Source organism: Eumetopias jubatus, unplaced genomic scaffold (genome assembly GCF_037043125.1).
Source record: "Eumetopias jubatus isolate StellerSeaLion01/CBP00866 unplaced genomic scaffold, mEumJub1_p1.0 scaffold_15, whole genome shotgun sequence".
Taxonomy (NCBI): Eukaryota; Metazoa; Chordata; class Mammalia; order Carnivora; family Otariidae; genus Eumetopias; species Eumetopias jubatus.
The window spans coordinates 57,846,694-57,858,728 of NW_028274821.1; the positions used below are offsets into that span (position 1 = coordinate 57,846,694).

The 12,035-nt window shown below is 46.9% G+C and overlaps 1 protein-coding gene across 1 annotated transcript; it reads left to right on the forward strand.

Moving 5' to 3' along the window:
* The first annotated feature begins 209 nt into the window (after window positions 1-209).
* Window positions 210-11,501, forward strand: NUDT2 (nudix hydrolase 2). The gene is made up of 3 exons (XM_028115276.2): window positions 210-261; window positions 8,546-8,686; window positions 10,911-11,501. Exons 2-3 carry the CDS (start codon window positions 8,560-8,562, stop codon window positions 11,225-11,227), a joined length of 444 nt encoding a protein of 147 aa, XP_027971077.1. The 5' UTR covers window positions 210-261; window positions 8,546-8,559; the 3' UTR covers window positions 11,228-11,501.
* The last annotated feature ends 534 nt before the right edge of the window (window positions 11,502-12,035 follow it).

The window sequence follows — 12,035 nt, forward strand, 5'->3', positions numbered from 1 at the left end:
GTCGTTGGAGGCCTTCTTCTCGAGAAGACCAATCAGGGAAACAGTGGGCGTAACTCTCAAGCTGCGTCTTTCAACCAATCATACCGCATGAGTGAAGATCTCGCGACGTTCTAAGTGAAAGAAGGGCATCTTTGAGGCGGGTGGAGGGGCCTTCTACCCTATCCTATTGGTCGCTCTAAGCGCAACCGAACCTTCCGGATTGGTCGTCGTACTCCCCCACCCCCTTCTGTTCAAGGCCTGCCTTTGCCGCCCTGGGCTTGGGTGAGTAGTCTTAGGGGGTTCTGGGTGAAGTTCTCCACGGAGAAACTGATCGTTGGAGGGATGGGAATCTGCAGTTGAATAATCTTCCGTCGCTGCACCGTCAAGGGTGGACATACCAGACTCTCAGTGAGGCGTGGGCAGGCCAGGTCCCGGCCGCTCTCAGGACCTCAGTTTTCCTCTATCCTCAGGGAGAGGGGAGGGTTCTATGGCTCTGAGCATTGCTGGCCCGCTTGCCGGTGGTGATGGGGTGGGACTTCGGAATTCTGAGTTCCGGGTTTAGGGACCGGCGGCAGGAGTGCCCTTGGCCTCAGTTTCACTTTGTTGTTACCCTTTATACCCTGTCTGCTTTCCAGAAGAGATTTTGTATGTTCTAATGGCTTCATCTACTGAATAGATAATATCTTGGCAATTAGCAGTAGTAAAAAAAGAAAATCACACCAGAGTCCCACCATCTAAACCAGAACTTCCTTTTCCTTTGTTCTGGCCTGGTTTTGGGCCCTATGTATTTGTTACTGTATCTCTGAAAAAAAAAAAAGAAAGAAAATAAACAGTGCAATCAAATAGCCAAATGTAAAACTCTAATACAGAGTCGAGGTTAAGAGCAATGATGTTGGGAGTCAGGCAGACCTGCTTTCCTTTTTCCTCTTCTGAAAAATTGCGGTGAAGACTCGAGAGGGTTGTTGTGAAGATTAAGTGAAATAATGAAAGTAAAGCACTTGGCACAATGCCTGGCAAGCAGTAACCCCTCAAAAAATGGTACCTATTACCTTCATAATAGAAACAAACAAATATACTAGCTAACAAGGCCAGTAGACTTACTGCAAGTACCCAATTTAGCTCAAAACTTGTCAGAGAAATAATTAAGGAAACCATTTTTCGCAAAAGAGTGAAATTTCTTCCTAGTACTTATTGAAAGGAATTTATGTTGTGGTACTTTATGCATAAGGAATATAAATGGTGTGGTGAACAGTGTGTTCACCAGCAGTTTTGCTGGAATTATGAAAAGCCATTTCTTGATTCAGCTATCAGAAGAAGCTAAGAGCTTGCCATTGAAACATAACACAGAAGCTTCCTGATGACCTTTTATGATAACAGGGGTGAAAGTGACTCATATATATTCAGTACTTCTTTATGTCAGATCCTATATATGTGTTTTTTAAACTCTACAGCAATCATATAAAGTAGAAGTTACCCTCATTTTACAGATGAGGCTTAGAGAAGTATTTTGCTTAAAGTAATACAACTGTTGAATTAGGGAGCTGGGTCTTTTTCACTGCAAAGCTAGCCATGGTTTTCCATGTTGTTTCTGTCTGAAGGAGGATAAAATGCTTTGAATACCAGAATACCAGATGCACAGGCAGACGTACCCAAGTAGAGGGAAGTGGCTTGCAGAGGTATCTATGGTGGGAGCAAAATCTTTCTCTAGTAGGAAATTTTCATCTTTGGAAATGAAGAGTTGGAATGAGATGATCACTGAGCACAATTCCATCTGTTCATTTACCTTGTGGGTAGTCAACAGCACTTCAGATTCATCTTTTCCCAAACAAATCATTAGCTTACTTTCTACTTCCTACTCCACCAACTTCTCTAGTCACCCAAACCAAACAACCTCTCCCTCCCTCTCTCTCTCTCTTCTCCCCTTTCCCCCACCCCTCTTCCTTGGACAATGAAACATTAAATACTGTTGGTTTTCTTTTTGAGATATCTCTCAAATTCATCCCTTCCTCTCCTTTCTCGGGGTCTCTGCCTTAATTTAACTCTATATCATTTGTCATCTGGACTGTTGTTGGCAAAAAGCTTGTGACTGGTTGATCTTCCTGCCTCCAATCTTCCAATCCATTCTCTACCTTCCTTGCTGCCAGAATTCGTTTTTGTAAAATGTCAATCTGACCATATTGGCAGCCCTGCGTAAAACCAGTCAAAGGCTCCTCCTCATTGCCTACAAACTGTTTATCAGTGGAATGTCATTTTGTGCTTGAGGGTCTTTACCCACACTCCTCCCTTTGCCTGGAATGCCCCTTGCCTCCACCTTTATTCTGCCTGGTGAATTCCTAGCTGTCCTTCAGAATCCTTATGGGGTGTCCCTTTGACCTAAAGATAATCACTCTCTCTTCGTTGCTTCCTTTCCATCTTATACATACCCCTATGGTGCACAGAATAAACTGGGAACTTGTCTAAGTACCTTTCACTTTCATGAGGCTGTGGACACTTAGAAAGCTGCGGATTTATAATATTCAGCTTCATATCCACTCTTCAATCCTGTCACACTGCTTGTCAAATGGGACACACTCAACAGATGTTAGATGAGTAAGTAAATCCCTTCAGGCTCTAATATTAGAATTCCCCATGTTTGCTTTCTAGAATTGTACAGCAGATGGCACTAATAGGCCACTTAACAGATCCTCTTTACTAGGAATGATTTTTGTTCCAACCTTGTCTGACTTTGGCCTCATCCTAGAAGCCAATATTCATGCCATTACAGGTGAAATCTCCTGTTTCTGCCCTCAGCCAAATAGCAAAGATAGCAAGATGACTCAGCAGGTTGGTTTCTATGAGAAAAGAGAGTGGCAGATGTCCAGGAAAAGGTGCAATTGAGGGAACATTTTCTTGGTCTCAATTTATTCACAGTAGTTGGAAGCTTTTTCCTTTTCTTTCCTTTTCCTTTTTCTCTTTTTGTTGTTGTTTTTACAAGAAAGAGCTTTATTCACAGATGGGCACCTCATTTCTGTTCAATCCTTTGAAAGGGAAGAGGGGAGTTGGAGAATCAGAAAAGACCATTATGATGGGGGAAGAAAGGGAAAACTGAGCAGTCGGAGTTGCTTGTGGGCAGGCAGAGTTGGCCTTCCTCCTTACAGTGGAGTGGCCTGGGCAACTTTCCTGGATACCAGCACCCTAAGTTAGTTGTTTGTGTGCTTGTCCAAGGCTAGCATTAAAGGTATTCCCAACACTTGGTTGTTGGGAACCCCCAGGCTACCTGATGAAGTTTTGAACATGTGATTTTAGGTTCCTGCTTCTCAGAGAAAAAGCAGAGGACGCATAGAAACTCTTATCAGATAGGCCAAGTTTCGGGGCCTCAGGCTACACTTTACCTCCCCAGGGTCAACTCTGGGCACCAGGACCTTCATCTACACACCCTCCCTCCTCCACCCCAACTAAAACCTGTCCTGTGGAAAGGATTCCAGCCAGGTACCTTAAAAATCCTCCATGCGAATATAGATCAAAGACTGGGAATTTGGGAACTGGAAATAATTGTATAAATTATTTGCATGTGTCCTCTCTCAGGACCATCTGTGCTCTAAGCTCTGCTCTTTCACATTAAGCAGAGCTGTGGAAGGGGGTAAAAATACACACTTCGGAGTTAGGCTTACTTGGATTCAAATCTTGCCATTCACAGACCAGCTATGCTCTTGGGCTAGTATTTTAACCTTTTTGAATCTTAGTTTCCTTATCTAAAACTGGAGACAATCCTGCTTATGATGAAGATTTGTCTTGAACATTAAAAAATACACATGTAAAGAACCTTGCACAGTGTAGCTGGCACAGTGTCAAGGCTTAATTGATAACATAGTGGCATGGAAGAGTTTCTGCTAAAGGGATTTTAGATTATAAGGAACACGCTGAGAGGATTTGGGGAGCTCTTTCTGTATCTAAAGGTATATTTGTGAGGGCTTTTGGGGGTTGAGCTATGCTTGCAATTGCACACTGATTAATTTGATGAAAACATTGGAACACAACACATCAGTACAGCCATTTATCTGTGAATTATTTTTTGGCACCTAGGTCCTGAACCTCCTAAGCTGTAAGGGAAATGTATATATAGAGAAAGGCAAAAGCACTTTTCCTTAGCTTCTGGAACCTTCTGATGACATTGAGGAGTTTTTTGTTCAGGTTTTTTTTAACCACCTAAGGCACTTTGCCACTTTTCTGAAGTGTGAATTGCCTGCTGTCAGCCTAGAGTTCTCATCTCTGCAATCCTGGCTGCAAGCACATTTGCATATTGGATGCTGTGTTCTTTAACCCCCTGATGTTTGAATCCACTTGGAGTCGCGCGCGCGCGCGCGCGCGCGTGTGTGTGTGTGTGTGTGTGTGTGTGTGTGTGTGTGTGTGTGTGTGTTCTCTATAAGCTGGCCTCTTTCAAACCCCAGGACAGTTTTACTCCATGGTCTCCAGAAAAACAGAAAACCTACAACAATAGCTCCATTGACTTTTATGTAAATGGCACTCTTCAGGAAAACACTGGGCTATTTCCCAAAATCCCAGAACATACCCTGAGCATTTGTTTGAGTGGGATGTGGGGAGAGTGTTCTGTTGAGTCAATGAACATCTGTTGAGAGCTGCTGTGCTGGGTTCCAAGGAGACAGAGTGCACAATCTGGATCTTCCCTGCCAAAGGTACAGCCTGAGACTTACCAGACTAGGTATTGTGCTTGTGGTGGCTTTGTACTGTGTCTACTTGGCTAAGCTGGAACTGTGTTTCCCAGGATTCCCTTCCTATATGGTTCCAAGTTAGGGTCGGCCTCAAGAAAATTGTGTGCACGATTTGGGAAGCTGAAGTGAAGTAGCAGCCAGCACACTGTAAAAGAGAGCAGGATACCAAGCATGTGGCAGTGCATACCTTTGAATGCTGATCTGCTGGTTCACCTTATTGGTGCCGGCTAAAGCACCCAGGCCTGCAGCTCCCCAACTCCTGCTGAATCTCCTCCTTCAGATACTCTGGGTGCTGGGCCAGATGAACATTTAGCTCTATGGCAAAGGGCTCCAGCTCCTCGAAGTTACCCACGTTAATGAGCTTGGAGATGGTGAAAGGAAGTCACAGGTTTCAGTTTGTCCTCAGGAGTTCTACTTGTCCTCATAGGATCTGGTTTGTCTTCACAAGTTCCAGTTTTCCTTGCTCTCCTCCACTTCGCATCCAGCTTCCCTTCCCAACTGTTGGCCTGGCTGACCTATAGAGACTTCAGCCTCAACACCAGATGCAGAGGTGACAGAGTTGCATGGATTTCTCCATCGACTTCCATAATTGCACAAGATCTAATCCCTACACTAAATCCTTAATTTTCTCAGAGTGTTCTTCTCCGATCAAACCCTACAGAAGTTTATTCAAGCCATGTTGAAGGCCCAGAAGATGAGATGATTGGAAGCCAGAGGCTTCGCAGAAGAGGTGACACTGAGCTGTTTCTGAAAGCATGAGTAGGAAGTAATGTGTATGGGAAAGGAGAGAAATTCTAGAGAACAGCTGGCTCAAGCCAAGCAACTGAAAAGGGTAGATTGGAGTTTTGCCTTTCTAGAACAACTGTCCTCTCCATGGGTCCATAGCATAGGGAGAAAGTGGACATCTGATCCTCTGTTCACCAGTTCTGTGGTGACAGGGTGCTTCTTTCTGGTTTCCAGAATGGGGAAAGTTCTTGGCATAAATAGGAAGACCAGGGAAATAGAATATAATGTTTTAAAAAGCCTGCTACTGGGGCATCTGGGTGGCTCAGTCGTCTAAGCATTTGCCTTCCGCTCAGGTCATGATCTTGGGATCCTGGGATGGAGCCACATATGCAGCTCCTGCTCAATGGGGAGTCTTCTTCTCCCTCTGCCCCTCCCCGCTCATGCTCTCTCTCTCTCAAATAAATAAATAAGAAATAAGATCTAAAAAAAAAAAAAAGGAAAGAAACATTTAAAAAGATCAGTGTTGGCTGCATTTGGTTTTTTGGTAAACTATCTGTTGGCAGTCCTGAAGAATGAGATTCATTTTGGGTCTGATTTTTGTGCCTTTGACAGATGCAGGCTCATCTTTTTTTTTTTTTTTTTTTAACATTCTATTTATTTATTTATTTAATATTTTAATTTATTTATTTGACAGAGAGAGACACAGCAAAAGAAGGAACACAAGCAGGGGGAGTGGGAGAGGGAGAAGCAGGCTTCCTGCCGAGCAGGGAGCCCAATGCGGGGCTCGATCCCAGGACCCTGGGATCATGACCTGAGCCAAAGGCAGACACTTAACGACTGAGCCACCCAGGCGCCCCTAACATTTTATTTATTTGAGTGAGAAGGAGCGAGCGTGCACAAGTGGGGGGAGGGTCAGAGAGAGAGGGAGAAGCAGACTCCCTGCTGAGCAGGGAGCCCGATGGCAGGGTTCCATCCTAGGACCCAGGACCATGACCTGAGCCGACTGAGCCGCCCAGGTGTCCCCAGGCTCATCTTGATGGGTAGCAGCATGGGGGCCATAGAGAACATTACCTCCAGCTCCAGCCATCCTCTCTGCATCAGCTCTGCTATCTGTGCACCAGAGCCTTCTTTGGCCCTGGAATCTTGCAGATGAGGCCCTACTGACTTAGGTCTTTTCCTGCCTGGGCCACTGTCCTAGGCCTTTGCTGCATTTGAGACACCTGATTTTCTTTCAGTTCTGCCATCCTACCTCAGGGCCTTTGCCCATGCTGTCCCCTCCGCCTGGAACATACTTTCTCCCTCCTTCCCATTGCCAACTTACCTTTTACTCATCCTTACTTCTCTGCTCAAACATCTCTTTTTCCAGGAAGTCTTCCTTGATCCCTCAGACAAGGTCAGGTTACCTATCACACATTTTTCCTTTGTAGCACATACCTTATCGGCAATTATTTTTTAAATTGCTTAATTATTTGATTAAATTCTGCCTCTTCCAGGGCATCTGGGTGGTGCAGCTGGTTAAGTGTCCGACTCTTGGTTTGGGCTTAGGTCATGATCTCAGGGTTGTGGGATCAAGCCCCAGGACAGGCTCTGAGCTCAGCATGGAATCTGCTTGAGATTCTTTCTCTCCTTCCTCCCCCCCAACCAAATCTTTAAAAAAAAATCTGCCTCTCCCATTAAAATATAAACTGCATGAGAGCAAAGGCCTAGCACAGTACTTATTACATAGTCAGTACTCAATAAATATTTGTTGACCAAAGCAATGACACATTTTCTTTAGTGAGGCCTTACATAAGAGATCTTCCATATTTTTTGTTACCTTGATGACACGGCCCCCTTCAGATGATGAATTGTTTTTTCACTGCTGCAGATATTCCTACTCTTCTCCCTTTCTGTCTTTTGTTGTTGTGGACATTCTTTTCTGAAATAGAAAAGTAACTGAGGGGCACCGGGTGGCTCAATCGGTTAAGCGTCTGCCTTCGGCTCAGGTCATGATCTCAGGGTCCTGGGATTGAGCCCTGCGTCGGGCTCCCTGCTCACAGGGAGTTTGCTTCTCCTTCTCCTCCCTGCTTGTGCTTTCTCTCAAAAAAAAAAAAAATCTTAAAAGAAAATAAAAGTAACTGAAATGGAAAGGACTAAAAAATTTTAGTCTTTACGGAATTGGTGATTATAAAATTAATAAATGTTCTCTGTGAACTTCCAAACAATGCAGAAATATAGGGACTAGAAAATGAAAGTCTCGCCATAATCTCATCCTCCAGAAAACACTATTAATGATGTGTATCCTTCCAGACATTTTCCTATGCATATTGAAACCAACCGAGTGCTCATTACATGCCAGGCACTGTTCTAAAGCCCTTTACAAAAGTTAAGTCATGTGATCTCACAGCAACCCTTTGAGGTAGAACTGTTACTATCCTGTTTCACAGCAGAGGAAACTGAGGCTTAGGAGCTAAGCACACAGTGAATAAGTGGCAAAGTCAGAACTTGACCCCAGGCTACAGAGTCATACTCTTGACCCACTATGCCAGTGTGCTTCTCATTGGGTGGGAAAGAGACTTTCTACTGTGTGTGCCTTTTTGTACTTTGGATTTTGCACCATGTGAATGTATAACATTCTAAAACATGGATAAAAGACTGAAAATATCAATAACAAAAATGTTTTTAGGACACCAAGCTACCTTTCCTAAGTGACCCCTCAGGCCATCAGAAACCCCATCGTTGGAGTCTCTGCCCCGCAGACTCAGGCTGGAGTTTGAGGGAAATGGGACCATGGGTTTGATGATGATATTCCTCATCTCTCCCATTCCCAGCATCTCTCCAGGTTCAGGGGGTTTGCCTCTGAGGACCTCCAGTCTCTTAACACACTCACACCAGCCCTGTGTCTTAGCAGGGAGACCTTGGAGGAGTTGGGATAGAGCTGCACAGACAGGGTAGGGGCCAGGGTCCTACCATCATTCACAAATCAGTCTCTGATTCCTCATTTCCCCCCACTGGTCCTTGGAATGCTGCCTTTTTCTGTAGTTGATGAGGTCACTATTAGCTGATCTGTGCTACTCCCCAGCACCAGATGCTGCCCCCAGGATGGATCCTCCTGTTTTGTGTAACTTCCCAATGTCTCCCATCTTCTTAAGTCCTCAAATAGACCATGGCCCTGAGAGCATGTGGCTTGATCATCTTCCGAAGATGCCTCATTCCCACGGTGGACAAACCTGCAATTGAGTTTCTACTGCTGCAGGCATCAGACGGCATTCATCACTGGACTCCTCCCAAAGGTGCAAGGCAGAGGGGCTGGCTCTTGAGAAAGTGCCAAGCGTTGCTTAGAAAGCTACCCTATCAGGCACCCCATAAAGCTTACGTCCCATTGACTGTGCAGCAGGACGGGGTGGGGTGGGCAGGAGCCCTTGATCCTTCCTGACATACATGGTCTGCATGCCAGGCCGGAGCTGGAAATAGAACTCTGTGGTTGAATCCCAGGGCAGAAGGGTGTGTGTGTGTGTGTGTGTGTGTGTGTGTGTGTGTGTGTGTGTGTGTGTGTGTGTGTGTGTCAGTCATTCACTCCAGTGTGTGTGTGTGTGTGTGTCAGTCATTCACTCCAGTGTGTGTGTGTGTGTGTGTGTGTGTGTGTGTGTGTGTGTGTCAGTCATTCACTCCAGGGCAGAAGGGTGTGTGTGTGTGTGTGTGTGTGTGAGTCATTCACTCCAGTGTGTGTGTGTGTGTGTGTGTGTGTGTGTGTGTGTGTGTGTGTCAGTCATTCACTCCAGGGCAGAAGGGTGTGTGTGTGTGTGTGTGTGTGTGTGTGTGTGTGTGTGTGTCAGTCATTCACTGGAGCACCAGCCTCTGTGGTAAATGGAGAAAAGGCACTGAGCTGGGAATTGGGGACCTTGGGGTCTAGTCATTACTGGGTTACAGGTCAGGAGCCCTGTGTGAGCAGCCCCCAGACAGAATGGAGCAGAGACTTTAAAGGGGAGTGCCGTGGGAGAGGGGTGAGCAAGGATCCAGGGTTGGAGGAAAATAAGGAAAGCGGAACAGGAAGTAAACTTTGCACATTTGCATTTCACTAAGGAGAAATAAGGTGAAAGAAAGGGACAGAAGTGTCACAAATACTATGAATAGGAATGTTCACACTTGTCTCCTGATTGCCAAAGTCATTGCATAGTACCTCTCACTGAAAGATTTCAAAGGACCTCTCCAAATTTTGTCCTGCTTGGGCCTGGGGAGAGGTTATCCTGTTAACGCTGGTGGGTAGATGGAGCGTAGATGCCGTTGGGAAGGGCATGTTCAGAGATGCCCCACACTTCTGAGTGCGGATGGGGCATGAGGATCAGCGCACCTCTCTCACCACCAGCACCCCTCTTTCCCCACCCCCCCCATGCAGTACCTACCTGGCTTTGTGTACACGGCTACATGAGGTGCTGTACAGAGAAAATTCTCCAGAAGCCATGAGCTAGGTTGGGTTTTTAAGTCCTGACTCTGTGGGAGCTGTGCAGCAACCTCTCTGACTCCGGGCACTGCTGTGGAGAACCCCTGGGAAGGTGGAGAGCTAGCATATAGCCCTGTGTCGGAACCAAGAAGGGAACAGCTAACAATTCCTACTCCCCAGGAGCTCCTGAACCAGGAGGCCCCCAGCAACTCGCTGGAGCCATGTGCTGACAGGGGCTGCCAGACCCCTCCCTGTCCTTCTGGGCCCCTCCAGGCAGGCTGAGAATTTGCAGGGAAGGCCTGGAGGCAAAACTGAGGCCTGCTCCCAGTCTGCAGAGCTTCAGGCTCTCCTACAACAGTTTCTTGGCAGCTGTCTCCTTGGGTTTGGGTCTTGCCAACAAATTTTCTTAGAACGGGCTCTCAGCTTGTCCTTAGTCTAAGTTCCCATCAGGAATTTCCCTGTGAAACTGGAATCTGGCCTTGCTCAGTTAGAAAGATGAAAACAATGTGGAAAAGCCTTGATAGCTACTTGGAAACAGCTGCTGGGGCTGCAGTGCAGGGCTTTGGAGCCTGTTGGCCCTGGGACTTCAGGGACCAACTAAGACAGTGTTAAGTCCTCACTGTAGATTGTAGGTAAAGCGCTCCCTCCTCAGCTGCTCCTGTCTGCCAAGAAGGGACTGCCCCTCCTTCAGAAGATCGATTTAAGGTCTTCAAGGGAAAGGGTTCCCTGAGAACATGGGATGAGGAGGGCTCCAAAGGATAAGAAAGCAGAGGTCTGAGGGAGGCCATCTCTCTCACCACTGAAGAGCCGTCTTCTAGACCAGACTTGCCAAACACATGGTCTGTTTAACTCTCTGCAGAGAAGATGGGGTCGGGAGGAGGAATTGCCCAGACGCTCCCGGCTCTGCTCCCCATTCCTAGGCATAGTTAGGATATTGCCAATCTCTAGGCCCCCTTGAGCCTAGCAACATCTAGAAAAGCCACCAAAGACCCCCATCTTTAAATCATCAGACCTGAAAATTCCACCTTTGCTGAAGATGCTCTCTTGCTCCCTTTCCTTTTTTTTTCCCTAACCAGGCCATGTGGAACCAGGAGAAAATGACTTGGAAACGGCCTTGCGGGAGACTCAGGAGGAAGCCGGCATAGCAGCTGGCCAGCTGACCATCATTGAGGGATTCAGAATGGAGCTCAATTATGTGGCCAGGAAGAAGCCTAAAACAGTCATCTACTGGCTGGCCGAGGTGAAGGACTACAACGTGGAGATCCGCCTCTCCCAAGAGCACCAGGCCTACCGCTGGCTGGGGCTGGACGAGGCCTGCCAGTTGGCTCAGTTCAAGGAGATGCAGGCCGCGCTCCAAGAAGGACACCAGTTTCTCTGCTCCTCAGCGTCCTGAGCTGACCAGAGCAGAGTCATTTACCTTGGTGGGATCCTTGAGGGCCTTCTGAGATGAACAGTGTCAGCCTCGGGGAAGGTTGTGTGGGTCTTTGGCTCATCGTAGCAAAGAGCAGATCGGTTAGTAAAATCAGCTGAGGACTCTCAGAGAGCAAACAAACGTCTCAGCTGGGTGAAAAGGAAGGCAAAGGAGGAGTTAAGAAAAAAGTCTAGGTGCAGTAAGTGCGTCCTTGTATTTTATAAATAAACTTCAGGCAGCTTATCTGTCCATCTAACCTGTTGTCTTTATTTCTTGGGGACTCTTGCCCTCGGTGGGGAGAAAGCTAAAGTGAAATGGAGCTCTGACCTTAGCCAGAGGGAATCTTGTGTCCACGCATTATGCCCCAGAGAAGCTGAGGGAGGAGTCGGAGAGAAGAGAGCAGACACTGCCAGGGTGGTTCTCCTGCCTCAGGAACTGCAAACACTCTGACCCCAGCCCGCCAGTGTACCTGAGACTGTGACCTGTAGGTGGACAGGATATACAAGCCAGTGGGGCCAGAGCGCAGGAATTGGGTGTGTTCTACTCACTGATGCACCCTCTCCCTGGCACCAGGCACATATGTCGTGGGTTCTCAGTTGATACTTCCTAAAATGGAGACCCAAGGAATTTGTGACATATCCCAGGTCACAAGAGGGAGACAAGGGGCAGACAACTCTGGACCACCAGGCCTGTGACACATGGACCCCATGAGTCACCATGAACCTGGTCAGCATGGCTTGAGGTCACTGGCAAGAGGCATGCCCAGGCCTGGGGGACTCTGCTAGGCTAT